The sequence below is a fragment of the Cryptomeria japonica genome, chromosome 4 (assembly GCF_030272615.1).
Source record: "Cryptomeria japonica chromosome 4, Sugi_1.0, whole genome shotgun sequence".
Classification (NCBI taxonomy): Eukaryota; Viridiplantae; Streptophyta; class Pinopsida; order Cupressales; family Cupressaceae; genus Cryptomeria; species Cryptomeria japonica.
The window spans coordinates 377,563,873-377,582,718 of record NC_081408.1 but is presented as its reverse complement, the minus strand read 5'-3'; the positions used below and the strand labels follow the sequence as shown (position 1 = coordinate 377,582,718).

The 18,846-nt window shown below is 36.6% G+C and overlaps 1 protein-coding gene across 1 annotated transcript; it reads left to right on the top strand.

The window, feature by feature from the left end:
* Positions 1-3,095: 3,095 nt before the first annotated feature.
* On the top strand, positions 3,096-4,785 carry LOC131047521 (ATP synthase gamma chain 1, chloroplastic). Its single transcript, XM_057981394.2, has one exon. It carries the CDS (start codon positions 3,351-3,353, stop codon positions 4,434-4,436), a length of 1,086 nt encoding a protein of 361 aa, XP_057837377.1. The 5' UTR covers positions 3,096-3,350; the 3' UTR covers positions 4,437-4,785.
* The last annotated feature ends 14,061 nt before the right edge of the window (positions 4,786-18,846 follow it).

The following is an 18,846-nucleotide window of genomic DNA, read 5'->3' as shown; positions in this document are numbered from 1 at the left end:
CATGTAAAGTAAGAAAGATTCGCTTATAAGCAGAGATAGGGATACGGGATGAAGCTGCGGACCTGGAATTAGCAGTAAAATGTCGAGATGATGTTGTTCTGCAAATTTGAGCGAAAGTTGACGGGACGATGGCGCCCGGCGTGCACACGGTCCTCCAAAAAATCCGCGAAACGAAGGGGGATCTGCTCGTCTCTGCACAAGGATTCCAGATCTTCAATTACAGCCGCGTACCTGCAACCTACACACATAAAAGAGAGGACGATTGGGGGGTTAGGGATTAGGGGTTTGCCTTTAGGTCAAACCCCGGTTTTGGAATCAACCAAGAAATGAGAATACTGTAAATGTAAATGTTTGTAATGTAAACAAGTACTGATACCTTATTGTAAGAATGTTTGTATTTTTACATGCGAAGGTGTAATGTATGTTGTATGTTGTATGTTGTATGTGATCTCCTCTTCAATGGTTGAATCCTTGTCTTGAATGCAACACCTAGCCTTGAATGGAGACTTAGAATGCTCAATTGCTTGAAGGAATGCTTGAATGCTTGAATGTTTGAATGTTTGAATGTTGCTTTCGCGTCTCGCTCTTGCCTATTTCCTTCCCTCTTTCTAGGAGAGGAAAATTAGTTTATATACTTGTCAATTAGGGTTGAGAGACTGATTTTTCCGACCTTAGGCCGACCAGGAAACATTATTTCCCGAATTGCAAACTTAAAGACTCGATGCCCAAAAGAGACCGGGCCCAAAATAGGGCCAGGGACCAGGGCACTGGGCACCATGGTCCTGAGGGACTAGGGCGCTGGGCGCCATGGTCCCACCTCCCGGGACAACAGGGTGCAAGGAAGGATCAGGCCAAGGTGCAAAAATATGCAGTTTTTGGTGTTGTAAATAGGTTTCGGGGTCTCCATTCAGGTTCAACGTTGCGCTGCCATCGTGAAGACCCAAATGCAGTCGAAATTGCAAGTGTCGCAATTTTAGGACGCTACAAGTCATAGAATTTTGGTAATTGGTTTTACTTATGCTTTTAACTTTAGACCCTTCAAAACAAACATTCATGACCTAGGTGATGAGATCCTTGGTAATAGCAAACTTGAATCCCCCAATGGTGACATCACCCTTCGAGAAATTGATAAACTAGATAGTGAGAGTCAACACAAACTTGCATAACCATAAAGAAAGGAGTTAAATTGCTCCATGGTTTCCCATAAATTCCCATCGGTCAAAAGTAACCAAGGAAGAGCAAATATTGAATAGAAGAGGAAGGGACACAATAGTGAAAATGAGTGATATATCAACACAATGATCATAGTGCCAAATAAATTATATCTTCTATAATGTTCACATGCCTAGTAGCAATGATGTTCGATGTCTTATATCGTGAGGACTTCAACTTTGTTCCAAGGTAATCTTCACACACAATTGCTTTGCGTGAGCTTGGAAAATTTGACTCAATGCAAAGCTATAAAACTCCCAAAACAATTAAAAAGATTCAATACCACAACTTAAAAAAAAAAGTCCCTTCAATTAATGCATGTTGCTTTAAATATAAAGAAGGTAAAGTAGAAATGTCTCCAACTTCCCCCTATTTCCACACACCACTTGCCTTCTTCTAATCTTCCAAACAAAATCTCTCTCTCTCTCTCTCTCTCTCTCTCTCTCTCTCTCTCTCTCTCTCTCTCTCTCTCTCTCTCTCTCTCTCTCTCTCTCCACGCCACACAACAATATCTCCATTTGATTTATTGCCCACTAAGGAGGGCATTCAAACATAAGATCGTGACCAATATTATAGCTTACTAAAATACAACACATTGATTTTATCTCAAGGTATGTATGTAAAACAAAAAATAAATTAATCACTAACTCCTTAAAGGTAAAAGCACAAACCTATGTCACATTTTATGCTAACTAAAAGGTTCTTATAGGAACCCTTTCGATCGGAAAGGTTACGACTAAAACACTTAAACCGTGTTTTATGACATAATTGAGGATTGGTAGAAAACTACATTAACAGGGTGTTGATAATTATAAATAGTTGTTAGTTATGGTCTCACATGGGATTCTTAAACAATGAACCATCTCTAGAACATTTTAATGTTTAGCCATAACATTTTTAAAACAATTGTATATATCTATAAACAATTATGTTTATATCTAAACATTAAACATTAGCCTTATGAAGAATCATACTTGTGTGCAAAATTACACGCATATTAACATAAAGGTTAAAAGTAATTGAAAGCCAAAAAGTGGAGTGTAACAAGCTTAGATTCTGTCCCTCCACTTGTCAATGATATGAATTTTTTTATATTTCTACCAATTTATTATTTATTGTTTTATATTTATTCAGTCTATTAAAATAAATATACAAAAAATAAATTTCATAAGATCAATAGGGAAAAAGCACAAGTTGCTGTTCATGTTCCAATAACTGTTCACTCCTCCTGCACACCCAACCCCTCAATTACTAACTTAAAAAAATAAAAAAAATAAACAACTAAAAACTCATTAATAAATTTAACATGTACCAATAGCCACTCATTTTTTAACATTTTTGGACCATAATTGGCCTATTTGTGCACCTTTATTGGTACCCATATCAACAATTTTAAGTGCATGATTATTAGGGCATCTTTAAGCAGGTATCGAGCGACACTTTGAAATGTGTACTTTTTGACCCTTACGTGCATAACAAATCCCACAACGTGCATCGTTACTACCTAGAAGCCAAAACAATAGCTATACACAGTTAAGTTGCATCCGAAGGCAAAAAATAAACATCAAAATCCGATGTACCGTTTGGAATTTGTGGGTACACAAAGTTAACTATAACAACCCTAGCTTCTATAAATTTAGGAAGATCTGTATTCTTCAAAGAAAGCCAACAAATTCAAATCCTGCAAGTGGTGAGATATGTACATCTCCTTTGTAGTAGAATTAGATAAAAATATCCATTTTCAATTATTCCCATTTTCATAAACTTAAACTACACTACAAAATCTCAACAATATCCATGAGATATTTTAGAAACCTACATGGGACCTTACCCTTGACCATAGAATAAACCCAAGTGAAAGTGTGAATCTAGGAGGGCATATCATAAGTTTGTTGAAAGTAAGAAATGAGGGTTGGGAGAGGGCCTTATCCAGAAGCTCATCTCATCCGGTACAAGCGCCTTATCCTCCTCCCATTCACCTCCAACCCAGGCCGTCCGATGACCCAATCCCCACATCCAAGCCGTCCGACTTCCAAATCACAATGACATACCAACTGCGGGGGCCTCGTCTGTGAAGGCAGAAATCGGGGGCCAGAGAAAATTGGCAAGAAGACGACAGAGAGCTTTGAGGAGGGAGAATGGCATCTATGCAGCTGATGATGTCACCATGCCCAGTAAGGGCGGGCAACATATACGGGATAGAGTGGAAGGGCAAGCGCGGGTGCGCAGTGCGGAGAGCTCCCCTGGTGTTATGCGACCTGCGGGCACTGAGGCAGCGCATAGACTCCATTAAGAACACGAAGAAGATTACGGATGCAATGAAGCTGGTGGCGGCGGCAAAAGTGCGGCGGGCGCAGGAGGCGGTGGTGAACGGGCGGCCCTTCTCAGAGACCCTGGTGCAGGTGCTCTACAACCTGAACGAACAGTTGCAGACAGAGGATGTGGATATCCCATTGACCCAGGTGAGGCCCGTGAAGAAGGTGGCTTTAGTGGTGGTGACCGGCGACAGGGGGCTCTGCGGTGGGTTCAACAATTTTGTGCTGAAGCGGGCGGAGCGGCGCATGAGAGAGCTGAGGGAGGTGGGCGTAGCCTATACTATTGTGAGTGTGGGGAAGAAGGGGTCGACCTATTTCCGGCGGAGACCGGAGATTCCGGTCGACAAGTACCTGGAAGTGGGTCCCCAGCCGACCACCAAGGAGGCTCAGGCCATCTCTGATGATGTCTTCTCGCTCTTTATCAGTGAGGAGGTCGACAAGGTGGAGCTTCTGTACACTAAGTTTGTTTCGCTTATAAAGTCGGACCCTGTCATCCACACGCTCTTGCCCCTTTCTCCCAAGGGCGAGGTCTGTGACATTAATGGCGTTTGCGTTGATGCGGCGGAGGATGAGATGTTCAGGCTAACCACCAAAGGGGGCAAATTGACGGTGGAGAGAGAAGTCGTGAGGACTCCTACCACTGAGCTTTCGTCTGTGGTGCAGTTTGAACAAGACCCTGTTCAGATCTTGGACGCTCTGCTGCCCCTTTATCTTAACAGCCAGGTCCTCCGTGCCCTTCAGGAGTCTCTCGCTAGTGAGCTCGCTGCTCGTATGAACGCCATGACCAGTGCCAGTGACAATGCTGAAGATCTCACCAAGTCGCTTTCCATTACCTACAATAGGGCCCGGCAGGCCAAGATTACCGGCGAGATCTTGGAAATCGTTGCCGGCGCCAACGCGCTCACTTAATTTTAGGCTTTCTTTTCTTCTTCTGGATCAGGGACTCAATTCCCTGTTTTTGAGCTTTAATATAATCGGAGAATTCAAAGCTCTTGTTAATTCTTTTGCGCGTTGATTCAATCTCCAAGAGGGGGGGCTTAATGCCGTTCTGTATTCTAGCCTGATGTAAATTACTGAGGTACTGTATACGTACTTGACGCTAAAAGTCTTGGCTTCATAAGGTAAGGAAGATAATTTACCAAATTGAACTCTTTCTACCTCAATCAATCATTCTATAAATTAAAGTTTTTCATAATTTACCAAGTTGAACTGTCTGTGTCAGTCATTCTATAAATTAAAGCTTTTCAAAATTACTTCATCCAGATCTTCTTTGTCCCTTATTGTGATTTTTAACTTTCCCCGGGATATTAGTGAGTTTTGTTAACTTCTTTTCTTTTTAAATAAAATGTTGAAATTCCTGTATCTTTTGGTTCCTCATAAATGATGTTGCAAATATATTTACACAGATTTCTCCCAGAAACCTTTTTAATCATTCTCATGGAGTGAGAAAAGTGAAACCACCATATGTAGTACAGAATTTTAAGAGTATCCGCCAAACCTCCAGTTACAGCTTTTTAACAGGCAGGTCTGAGAAAAGTGAAAACACCATATGTAGTACAGAATTTTAAGAGTATCCGCCAATTCTCTAGTTACAGCTTTTTAACCATGTCCCTGCCTGGAACAATATTTCCAATCCAAACTAACCATCGTTTATATCCAATATTGGTTACTATTACTGATATAGACCTGTACTAATGTATGCGTTGCCCAGTCTTCTTCATGAACACAAAGTTGCTATAGCCATTCTAGCCTTGGTCCTGCCAATCTTAAATATTTGTTTTCTTAGTGGAAATTTATGTAGTTAAAAGCTGAATCGTTCTCAACAAAGTGAGCTCCCTTTACCACTTAGTCATCCATAACATCACAATGCTATCACAATTTTTACATGAGCTAAACATACCTTTGCCTTAATCGGCCAATCCATAGTTCCAGTACTTCCTACTAGTATTGGCTGCACTCTACACCCTAAAATGGTTCATATCTTCACTAGTTATTACCTCTGTTCATCGTTGAAAGAAAAATAACTGCAATTGCATTTAAAAAATATATGAACAAGCGAATAAAATATGAGATCATTAATTTGTCATTGTGTTTTACACTACTATCTGTCTGGTTATGAGCTGCACAAAATATGACATCCACTGTTTTAGTCAGTTTCATTCTGCAAATTACAATTAATTGACCAGAGACATAAAGCAAATTTTCAGAAATTGGATTTCCAATAGAGTTAACAAGTCTTTGAAATAAAACGGTGGATGCATTTCTCTTTGTAAATTGGATTAGCCAAATATGCCAAGAGTTCTATATATTTTTTTCTCCTCTATATTCAATTGTGAATGCTTGAGATGTTTGTATTTTCTCAATAAACTTTGATATGGTTGAATTTCTCTCGACTAGTTCAACCGGTTTATGGTATTTCACTAGATTAGCAAGTTTCTATTGTGTCTTCCAGCAATCTTGAAATTCTCTTATTCAATTTTCTTAATTCACAAATGGCATACTGAAAAGAACACTAATATTCACAGCATTGATCATTTTGAAAGCATGGTAGACACGACTATTTTCATTCTTTTTGATTATCTAATGGGTTTTCTATTAAATTGAGATTATGATGTGTTTCAATTTTTTCTTAGAATTTATTTTTTATTATGGTGAGGAACTTGCATTTTTGAAAGAGAGGTCTCAAGTTCAATTTTTGCAAGGGATAAAGGTATGTACACCTTGTTTGTAACACAGTTAGGTGTCTCTTGTGTGGGATATGAGGTAGTCTCATATATCTTAAGTAATCTGTAAACTCAAAAACAGATTGCCTGATATCATGAACTATAAAAAGATTCATTTCCATTTCCATCTTTTAATAAGATCACGATATCTTGAAACAGAGTTTAAACAGTCATGAACTCTTTAATTATCTTAGGATAGTTTTTTTTGGCTTGGTTAATCCAATTAAAAACCTTTTTGTTTTTTGTCTTATCATATTAGATTACATAAGATGATTATCATATTGGAAGTTTTTTGCATTCATTTTACATTATGATCCACTTTTCCTGCACTCTTCAATATTTCACCTAAATGTTATCACATTTAAACAATCAATAATAATTTTTTTTTATAGCACCTTCCCTGAACATTGAGGAAGGACACGCAAATAAGTATTAGTAGTCTATCTATTTTCTCAAAATTTTAGAGCTTTCAATAGATTGTAAGCTCATCAAGGCTGTGCAGTGAGCAGAAACAACTTTTTGGTGGGTGACTGTCAATATTTTAGAGGTTTTATCTCTACCCTTCCTTTCCTTCCGTATCGAAGGCTGCTTATCCATGAGGATTACAGAGAAACATTTTTTAGTCTCTTTAAGCACCAATTTTTGGATTGGTGAAGAAGCTACACAGATGGCGTTCAAATGTTTTGCTATGCAGCTTTTATATCTGCATCTGCCTCTGCTTCTGCCTCGTCTTAAGATGTGTGGCTAAGTGGTATCTTGTCAGATGACCTTGGGATAGGAACTTTACTGAAATGCATAGAAATCTGGACACTTATGGTGTGACAAAGTAAATCATTATTTCATAAGGAGTTTTAAAATAGATTTTACCTCAATAAGGAGCTTTTTAACAGATTTTACCTCATTTACAAATCTTCAGATGTTTCTAGTATCACTTGAAAATGAATAATTGGATTAGTTAAATTAAGAGGTCTTTGAACTCTAAAATGCCTCTATGCTTACTAGTGACATCATTTATCGCCATCTCTCAAGCTTTGGAGAAATCAAGTGACTTGTTTTTCTGCGCAATTCACTTTTTGGTGGTTCAGGCAAATTTTGATTTTGCCACACGCTTCTACTGCTAAAAATTTACATCATATACAAATTAGTTTCTAGGAAGTTGGATCTTACCGTTTGATATAATGTATTTCGAATACTTTGTTACAGATTACAAAACCTTGTAAACGAAGAATACAGCTATATGTAGTTTTTATATTAATTATGGTTGCCTCTATAATTTGAAAAGTTGCGAAACAGCAATTCCATTACCGGCCATGTAATGAATGTAATCAGCTGTATAATCTCTTTTTTCAAAAATAAATTATTGTTAAGGTAGGGTAAAGTACAATCTAAAATTTATAATTTAAGAGGAATATATCTTACATTAACGAGTGTCACGGGTCGATTTAATATTATACTAGAATTAATAAATGTAATTGTTAATAATTTAATATTGTAATAGAATTAATAAATGTAATTAATATAATAATTATTAATTTAATATTGTAATAGAATTAATAAATGTAATTAGTGTAATTATTATTATCTAAATAAATAAGAATGATTTTTTAATTAATTGATTATTAGTCTATTTGTTAAGATTGTAGTTATATGATTTAGAAATAGAAATAGTCAATGTGATCTGAATTATAATTGTAATTTCAAATTATATACATTGTAGATTAAAACTAAATGTATTGTATTTTGATTTTTAAAAATGAGATTGTATTAGAAATAGTAATACATGTTGTAATATTATCTAATTCTATTCCACTTATAAATATGTGATAAGAGTATTACATGAGAATAACCATAACAAAACTAAAATAAATAATTTTAATATTATAAAACAAAAATAGTGTTATTTTGAATATTATATTATTATTATATTAACAATATTACTTTCTTATCAAAATTTTATATTATTAAATTGTATGAGGATAACCCTAACCTAGCTAAAATAAATTTTATTAATGTATATATTTTAGGATTATTGTTAAGTTAGTGTTATGTTTAAAGTTATGTTAGGTTAGGCTTAAGTTAAATCTTTAGTTTATGGTTATGTTAAGATTCAATTAGAGATATGGATAAATTTAAGGTTAGATTAAAAGTAGTGTCATATAGATAAACATTAAGATTTTTATATTATTTTATTTTAATTATTATATTATTATTTTAATTAGAATATGTATTAAATCTATTTTAAAAGATAACCCTAACTTAACTAAAATAAATAATTTTTTTTGATCGTTAAGATTTGTGATTGTATTAATATTTCAAAAAAAGTACAAATTTCCATAGCCAAAATGGGGAGTTTGCCAACTTCTAACGTAAAGTCCCATCCTCCAACAAGGGAGTAAAACCTAGATACATAAACATACTAAAAGAAACTAAATAAACAAAAGGGGATTAACCCTAGCACCTGTAAAGACACTACATACAAATTCGACTACCCCAACTACCTAGGGATAAACATAGACAAAAATCCCTAACTTATGACATATCCACACCCCTTACAGAGATACTATTGCAAAAAATTACAAAAACAAAACTAAAAAGCATTGAGAATAAATTTCACAGTTTCATTTTTTTCTTGCCCGACCCATTGATTTAGTAATCTTCTGGCTCGAAGTTCGTCCTCTTGGCCGCTTCTTTCTTTAATTTCTTGGCCATGCGTAGCTCCACTTCCTTGTCTCGAATGTATTACTTCAGGTTCTCCTAGCCGAGTCGTGCTTCTTCGGTACACTCCTCTTGATTCGCACCATGTATTACTTCAGGTTCTCCTAGCCGAGTCGTGCTTCTTCGGTACACTCCTCTTGATTCGCACCATGTTTTACTTCAGGTTCTCCTAGCCGAGTCGTGCTTCTTCGGTACACTCCTCTTGATTCGCACCATCCCTCCACAATAGAAAGGGTTCAAATTTTGCATCCACTCCATCATGAACATGCATAATCCCTTCACCAAAGTGTTGCCGAAGTCCACGACCTACCACAGCCCGAGCCATTAGAGATGTGACTCCGCATAAAGAGTGATCAGGCACACACGCCTTGACAACCAACATGACTTCCTCCTTTGTCCCAAACTGTAAGCCCCACACTACCAACATGGAAATGATATCCATGTTGGTGCGGTAACAAAATAATCAAAACATGTATTCTTCTCCCAGCAACGTTTCAATGATTTGTAGAAAGAGGTTGTCATCAAACTTAAATATACCACCCAACCTCTTCTCCGAAACCTTCCCAAAGAAGGCCAATTGCTGCTTGATCGAATGTAGCGAGAAGTTCGTTTCCATGGCGCCCTCTGTCAATTGTAGTTTTTGCCCTCTGTCACCTTCGAAAAAACACTTCTCAAAATTTTGATTAATGCCACCATTGCATCCGCTAAAAAAGCTCCAACTAAAAGCTCCAACACAATTGCTATTAATTCATCTTCATTTCGAGGACGTCTATCTCAGTTCTTATAAAAAACACAATAACCTCGTTTGTGCCATCCCGACTCCTTCTTTCCAAGCCCACCACATAATTGTGTGAGCAGAAAATGGCGGCGTACTTTCTCCAGCCGCATTAATCGCACTCATGAAGCTAGCCAAGTACTCTCCATGGAGCAATGACAACATGTCGTTGCAATTAAATTAAATATTTGAAAAGATTTTCAAATTTAAAAATCTTCTACCTCGTGGTCCCCATCGACCCCCCACCACTTCACCATTCTTTCTTCCAACTCACACCCCATGTTGGATAAGATGTCTGCCTCCAAATTTCCTTCTCGCCTAATATGCAAAATTTTAAATTCCTGCAAATTATTTAATTTTTCCCCAATGATTTGAATTATCTTATTTATTCTCCAAGAGTGAGAAACTCCTTTGGCGATTGCGTCTGACTATTTTTGAGTTACCCTCCAAATGTAGTTTTGTGACCAAAAGTTTTTCTGCCAATGTAATTGCCAAAAGTGCAACATGCACCTCAACTTCATTGTTGGTTCCTTCTGGTAAACATTGTGCTCCTTTGACCATAATTCGCCCATTCTCATTTCTTGCAATAAATCTTGCTCCCGAGACCCCCAAATTACCTCTTGATGCCCCATCAAAATTGATATTTATCCATCTTGCCTCTGGTTTACTCTACTCTGCACTTTGTTGTTTGACACAACTAGGATTTACCCTACCAAGTCCATTAACGGGCAATAAATAATTTTAATATTATTATACTAACATACCCATATTTTAATATACCTATATTTTTACAAAAATATATAAGATATTACAAGAAATATATATTGAAACAAAATTTAACCATATTAAAAAATATTATCATATAAAACAATTAAAGTTGCCACATATTCAACAACATAACTTAATTCATTAAAAGAAAATTGTTATTTAAGATACATTAGTTAAAGTTGCCACATATTCAACAACATAACCTCCCATAAAAATATAAGAATAATGTCAATATAAAAAAAGTAAGATTAAATATTGTAGATCAATTTTTTTTTTTTGATCGGTTAATAAGCCTTTATATTAAGATTCAAAATAAGTTTACAATCAAAATTTGCAGATATCTTGTGAAACATAACAAACCAAACTCCTCCCATGCATGTGTATAGTGCAATCCTACCAAGAACTATCAAGCTACCCCTTACATACAAAATATGTTTGAATATTTACAATTATCAATATCAAAACTTATGCTAAAGCTTTGATCTTAACTTGCCTCCTTGGCTGCCTTTCCTTTCACATCCATCACCTCGACTAGTGCAAAAACAATGGTCGTTTTCTTTGCATCATCCTTGTATCATGAAAACTCCCCTATCAGCATGCGACGTGCCCTGATTTCTTTTGTTGAACCCATTGGTCTACCATGTTTACACTGCAAAGGAGATTCTGCCACTGTATGCACCATATTTTCATTGCATGGCCCCCATTTGGCAAGCTCCTCTCTAATGCTCTGGGCTTCCCAAGACCAGAGATAAGCCTTGACACCATTCATGCCTATCTGGGCTAAAGTCTTGCGTACCTCCTTGTTGCAATTGACACTCCAAAGGAGGAAATACCTTAGAGGAGGAGCAAACTCACTCACGTGAAGCCAATCACCACCAGGGCAAACAAAACCCTCACTATCTCTTGCCATTCCTATGATTATTTCCAGCCCTCGACACCACTCCATTCTAACACAATTGTTCATGATCCAATTCACAGTATCCCTTGACTCCAGTTCAAGGCACCAAACTAAAAACATAGAGGCAATGTCTGCATTTGTGCGGTAGCAGAATTGGGCACTGATGTACTCGTTGCCCAGGACGATCCTGACATTATTGAGGAAGTCCTGGTCCTCAAATAAGAAAATATGTGTCAATCTTTCATCCGAAATGTGCCCTCAGAAGGCCACCATTTGTTTGGAGGATTGCAGAGAAAAGTTTGCCTCCATACCTCTCACTCTCTGGATTTTGCACTTTCGATTCGCCAAACTTCACCAAGATGCAGAAGGAAAGCACCCAACCCACACACCTCCTCAATTGCTAATGCTTCTCTAGAAAGATACGTTATTAACTACCCAACAAAGAAACATTTATGAATCGTAAATGGCTCTCCTCCCTATCCTTGCCAACTTGGGTGGAATCTAAAAATTCGAGCTCGTAAGAACTTTGGTTCTTTTCCCTGACAAAATTAGAATTTTGAACACAAGAGGTTTGCATCGAACATCCACCACTACCACTGTTAGCCTCCATGTTGTTTTTCAAAGACCCATTTTTTTAATGGTCGTCCTTATCGGTCCCTTCTTATCAGTTAAAACCTTATTGATTGAACCTTAGCATATAAGAAGCTTGTGTTAGGATTGTCGGGTTCCATTTTCGCCCGATGTCGCAACATCAAAGGAAGAGCCTATGTTTATCAGAGAATGTCAAGAAGCCCGCTTCAACCTCATTTCCTTTTTCCTCTTGATGCCCGACATTCTCTTGTAAATCGATGTCAGAGCATTGGAAGATTCAAATCTTTCATTTGCCGTAGTTCCAGCTCAGCTTACTGTGCAATGCTCATTTTCCAAGAAACAAATCAAGAAAAGATTTGCAAGTACCGTTATTAATGGCAGATTAAACAATCAAAGACACATAAAGGTGACGACATAATCCATGAATTTTGATATTATCATCTTTTTGCAAGAAATTTAATGCACCACCCTTAAGAGCTGGTTAGAATAACGCATGCCATTCCCCAGATGGTTCTCCCTCATGACGGTCATCTGATATTTGATAATCCAAACCTAAATTGGCTACCAACCAAGCAAGGGAATATTATCCTAGAATTGCGGTCTCTTGCATGGAAACAGTGAATTGACCAGATATAGAAGGGCTATCATTCTATTAGAAAATATTTTAGAGCAAGCCAGAAATCATGAACAACGTCTGGAAGAAGAAATTGTTGCAAGAGGAGGTCTTATAATTAGTTTCTCAAACATGGTGCTTAAGGGAAAAGGTCCTATGATACAACCAGATGTAGAGCACACGCAGGATGATATCCTCTTCGACCTGACCGACCTTGCCTATGATCTCATAGAAGATGAAGATGAATTTTCAATAGTTCTTTGGGTGCTTATCAAAGAGGAAACAAAAGCGGAAATGATCGATAATCAAAATGCTTGTCAAAATCCGGTGCTTGAGGAAGAAGAAGTATAAAGTTGATAATTGTTCTTCGTGCTAATGATGAAACCTTTCTGGTAATTTTTGTTTTTATCTAGAATCATGTTTAAAATGATCATTTTCAAGACCATTACTCTAAAAGAAACTGTTTATGGAAGATGAAAAAAAGGGTTTTTAGGTATAAATAGATAGAAGATAGAAAGAAGAAGGGGGGGGGGAGTTTGGAAAGAAAAACTTTGTGTTGTTTTCCAAGACAAATATGATGTGGTTTTGGTTTTACTGAACAATTTATCTAATAGATCAGAATTTGTTCTACTTTGGATAAATTGCATTTTTCTTATGTGAATGCTACTTGTTCAGTTTCCATATTTTGAAATGTTAAATATTTGTTCTTCCTTTGCTGTTCATTGTGGTATAATGTTTATCTTTGAATGATATTATGCAACATGAACTTAGTTAGTGTTTGGTTGGATAAATGCTTTGTCATTTGTATTTTATCTTCTGTTTTGTAAAGTTTTAGGTTAAGAATCTTGCCTTTCCCGCTTTCTGGTCAAAAGCACACCTCGAAAAATCTCAAAATCATATCATAAGAGGGAGTTGTACCTCTAAAATTTAGAGGAAAGTTGCAAAGATAGTTGCAACTTATCCAACTGTTGATTGATAATTTGTTCTCTTGTATGGGCATAGAGTCATATTGTTATATTTTTGAAGGGAACAAAATTTGTCAACCAACAAATTTTTGGTGACTTTGCTGGGGAGGATAGAAAAAAGGGACAATGTCTTTCCTTATATCTTTAAGTGTGTCTCCCTCAAAGGAAGATTGGCGACTCTAATTGTTTGAAAGGACCTTAGAAGAATGATTCAAGGCCAAACCCAACCCATAAATCAATTCAAAAGAGGATTTGTATCAACAATTGAAGAAATAATTGCTGAAGATGATCAAGAACTTCAATCCCTTTGGAATTCTTTCAAAGAGAGTATTTATGAAGTTGAGAAGAAAAAGCTGAACCCATCCAAAGATCACAAATCTGCTTTGTTGTTGAGGAATGTGCATCGCATATACTATCAACTCAAGAATGTCAAGCTAGGAACTTGTCAATTACATGCTGCAGTAGAAAGAGTACAAGAGAAATCAAAGAGTCAAGGGTTAATGTCTTATAATTTTTTTGTTCTCGGAGAATGGGACATGCCAATATTAGTGAAGCAGATGAATCCTTGGAATCAAAATCAGCAACAAGAAAGAAGTCTTCATTATGTTTTAAATAAGAAATCCAGATTGAGTGAACCATTTGAAAAAGAGATCCAACCTAAAGAACACAAGACTTATTTTATCCCAAATTGGTCTTTGAAAGGCTTACACAATGACTTTTGATGTGGCATGGTGGGTGAAGATGACTATATTACTAAAGTAGATGCAAGCACATTTTCTCATAAGTCGGGAGATATTAAAAAAGGTACGAATTCATCCTTGCTAGAACAATCTATGAATGTTGAGGAAAATGAACCTTTTGAAAAAGAAATGGATGAATGTATGAACAAACCATATTCTTTTCATGAAGATTTGGTTTGTACTAAAGGAGAAGAAGCGGTTCCTGTCAGATTCAACCCCATGCTTTTAGAATACAACATTTAGGGTTTACCATTAGCAACATGCACACAAAATGTTCCAGATGATAGGTTAGGGGAAAAATCGTTGATTTCTGATGCCCTTCTTGAAAGACCGGAGAATAAGAATATTTGGGGAAAACCTAATGCTTTATATTTACCAACTGAATTTTGTAAAAATTCAAGGGTTAGAGATAATCCTCTCTTTGAATTAGAAAATGATAAAGATGATTTGGAGAAGCAACTTTGCAAGTAATGACAATTATGCAAAAACAAAAAAAGAAATGTCAGATCCTTTTCGTTGATTGTCTATTTAAGAGTGAAGTTTTTGAAGATGAAACTATGGAGCTAGTGCTCAAAGGCGATAAAATGGTTGTGTTGATCATTGGAGGGCATGAAAAAGTTTCTTTAGTAAGCAATAACCCTACAATCGGCCAAGTCATACAACTGGTGTTATTTCAAGTGAATGGTCCTCGGTCGTCTGAAGTGGACTGTGAAAGCATGGCTAGTTATGTCCAAGACATGTATCATGAAGAATGGTTGTTTGGGTATGAATGCATATACAAGAAAATTTTGCATTCCATTAACCTGAAATTTAGAGCTATCACCAGGTGGCATTCTTTCTTCATCACATCATATGGCCACAGTCTGCTTTTCCGCAAAGGGTCATTTTTCTCCCAACCTGTTAATCATTTTACTTGATCCGTGGTGCATCTTCTGAGGTAAGGGGTTTCCTCCCCTGTATGTATTTGTAAATAAATTTTTGGTGTGTCGTAGCTTAGCTTGTTTTGGGCCTGTTTTTTAGTTTTGTTTGGTTGGTTCTTGTCTTTGCCTTGTTCCCCTCCACCCTTATGCAAGTAGCTCCCTATGTTGTATTTTCTGACTCTATGACCCAATGGATAAGGCGCTAGTCTTTATTCAGAGTTCTGGATTGTCTTTGTCCCTAGGTCCTCATCCCTAATTAGAGCAAGTTGTTAGCCTCCATGTTGTTTTTCAAAGATACCCGTTTTTTTAATGGTCGTCCTTATCGGTCCTTGCTTATCAGTTAAAACCTTATCGATCTAACCTTAGCATATCGGAAGCTTGTATTAGGATTGTCAGGTTCCATTTTTGCGTGATTTCGTGACATCGAAGGAAGAGCTTATGTTTATCGAAGGATGGCAAGAATCCCTCTTCAACCTCATTTCCTTTTTCCTCCCGATGCCCGACATTATTTTGTACACCAATGTCAGAGCATTGAAAGATTTAAATCTTTCATTCGCTGTAGTTCCAGCTCAACTTATTGTCCTGAGATTCTCATTTTCCAAGAAAATAATCAAGAAAATATTCGCAAGTACTGTTATTAATGGAAGATTAAATGGTCGAAGGCACATAAAGGTGGCGGTGTAAGCCGTAAATTTTGATATTATCATCTTTTTGCAGGAAATTTAATGCACCACCCTTAAAATCTGGTCTAAATAACGCATGCCATCATAAGATTTCTTTCCCAAGATGGTTCTCCCTCATGATGGTCAACTGCCATTTGATAATCCAGACCTAAATTGGCCAGCAATTGAGCAAGGGAATATTATATTAGAATTGCGGTCTCTTGCATGGAAACAATGAATTGACCAGATATAGAAGGGCTATCATTCTGTTAGAAAAGATTTCAGAGCAAGCCAGAAATTACGAACGTCTGGAAGAAGAAATTGTTACAAGAGGAGGTCTGATAATTAGTTTCTCAAACATGGTGCTTAAGGGAAAAGGTCCCGTTGGTTCCCAAAACCACAGATTGAAAATCCTAGAGCTTTGCCAAATCTCCTACTGATTTCTCAATCAACCTTGGCCAACGAACAAGAATGGTCAAAGACCAAATTCCTCTACACTTTAGGCTCCACTAGACCTAGGCGGGTATACCTTAATCTCCAAAGCACAAAGAGACTTATTTATAGTGAATTTAAACTTGTCAAATTAGCTGTTTGCAAGAATGACAAAATGTTTCCTGCAAATGTGCTTTATTATGTGCTTTTAACTTGCTTTAATATGAAAACTTGAATGTAATTAATAGTGAATGAATGCTTATAAAAGAATGCTGTTGGAACCTTAAGTAATTATGAAAGAACAATACTGATAGGAGTAAGAAGTATGTTTCCCTGATGAGGACCTTATGCACATCAAATTTACTCACAAAAAACTAACAATAGACTAGTGTCTTATTTGACAATTTATATGTTACTTAGTGGACGAATATTTGTAATCAACTTTAGAGAGAGTTTGAAAAACTCACAAATATGCAAGACTATCACCACAATGGTTTCATCATGTGTTGCAAGAATAACAAAAACAATTCAGTTTCCTACACAACAGCATGTGATCGCACACTGTAGCAAATCTTAATTAGATTTATCCAAAGAACTTGATTCATCAACACCATGTAACATAAAATGATCTGAAGATAAAGACAATGAATCTTATATATTAATTTTGGAATAAAAAGATATACAAAAGCTACAAACTCACAGGTACTTCATGATATTCTTGCTTGCATAAAAATAACTTTTCATTTCTATAGACTTTATTTAACATAACACTATTAGACCCAACAAACAATCTGAAAGCTAGGAGCTTGTAAATTGTGAACTCCCTCCCTTGTATACAAAAATGACTCCCTATACATATGCGACTCAAAAGACACAAATGAAAGGACACACCCTTTCGTTAGTACAAACTAAAAATTGACAAAAACCTAACTAATAACTCCCTAACTGCTATAACAACTAACAATATTACAAAACATATTACAATTGACACAAATTAACTCTAGCCATCCAGGACCAAGCCACATTTCTGAACATGTCGCAGGTAGGCCTCATCCTTGTAAGTGCTGGCATTGAGGATGATATCCCACACTGCAATCTCTATAGTTACAAAGTTTTCCAACTGGTCCACTATCTCTACCATGTCCAAGGTGTCATCCCGTGCAATATCTAGGGAAGCATTAAGTAATGATTGACATTCTGTAATCCACACATTCCTGTCCTTAATTTGCCTTGTTTCATCTATCACTTCTGGAATACCATGCTGCACAATTCCCTGACAATCATCATATTCAACCTTTAAGTCTACATCAAACTTCTCATGCCTTTTTATTAGTCTCTGGATTTTCTCAATAATTGCACTATCTGTCTGACTAGCCTTCTTATCTTGCAAGAGCATATGTAATCTGTCAGAGATTCTCTTATGTGACATACTATTATCCATATTCTTCTGGTAAACTGTACATAAGTCTTCAAGAACTCCCTTTAACTTTTCAAATCTTTTTGACAATAAGGCACATGCTATGTTCGCCCTTATGTTCTGCATTTTCTCTTTGAACTTCTTATTTTCTTTATGCAATTCTTCACACTTCTTCTTCAATTTTGATTCATCTGTTATTTGGGGTATAGGCCGACCTCTACTTCTCAAGAGCTCTTCATACAATGACTTGTATTTCCCTTCTTCTTTTTCTAACACCTTCATCTGTGCCTTATTCAATTTGGAAATATCAATCCCCATATCTGCTGTGACCATTGGATCCACTTCACCAACTTTTATCTTCAACATATGATCGAAAGCTTTATCAACATCAACTATCTTTGGCCTTTTGTTTGGAGGATAAAGCGCCCACAAAAACATAGCTTCCTCATCTTGGTCATACCTTGACCCAATGAAAATATCATCAACTCCCTGAATATCCAATTTGAATTCTTTATTTTTTGAATTTAACCAACTGTCAAAAATGTATGAGGCAATCAAATCCCAGCCAAGAAAAAGAATAATCCCCACCCCTGAAAGAAATTGTCTCCCTCTTTGAGGGGTCATCACAACCATCTCTGCATCAATCTTAGCTTTCAACCTCCTTGTTAACTCTGCCTCATTATCTGGGGTGATATCAGGGATTGCATACCTCAATCTCTTGCCTTTGAATTGATGCAAAAAGGTCCTAAACTCTTTAGACTTAACAAAAACATCATCAGACACAAAGGTGTTATGCTCCTCCAATTTGGCATCAACATCAACATTCATCCTTGCAACAATTTGATCATGTGCTTCAGGTTCCTCTTCTCTTTTAGGCATTTTAAATCTTGAGACAACCTCATTTTCACCTGATTCACTTTCAACTTCTTCTTCTTCATCCATTTCCAACAATCCCTGTCTTCTTTCTTCTAATTTCTGATTCAAATACTGAAAAATTTGCATAGCTCTTCAGACTCATTGTTTCTGAAGGTATCCAGAGCTTCAATATGCTCATGCAAGTAATCACCAAGATTCTGCTTTTTTCTGCACTGGTGTATATA

Bases quoted from the DNA above. Each gene is read 5' to 3' on its own strand.
- LOC131047521 (XM_057981394.2), top strand. From the start codon at position 3,351: ATGGCATCTATGCAGCTGATGATGTCACCATGCCCAGTAAGGGCGGGC.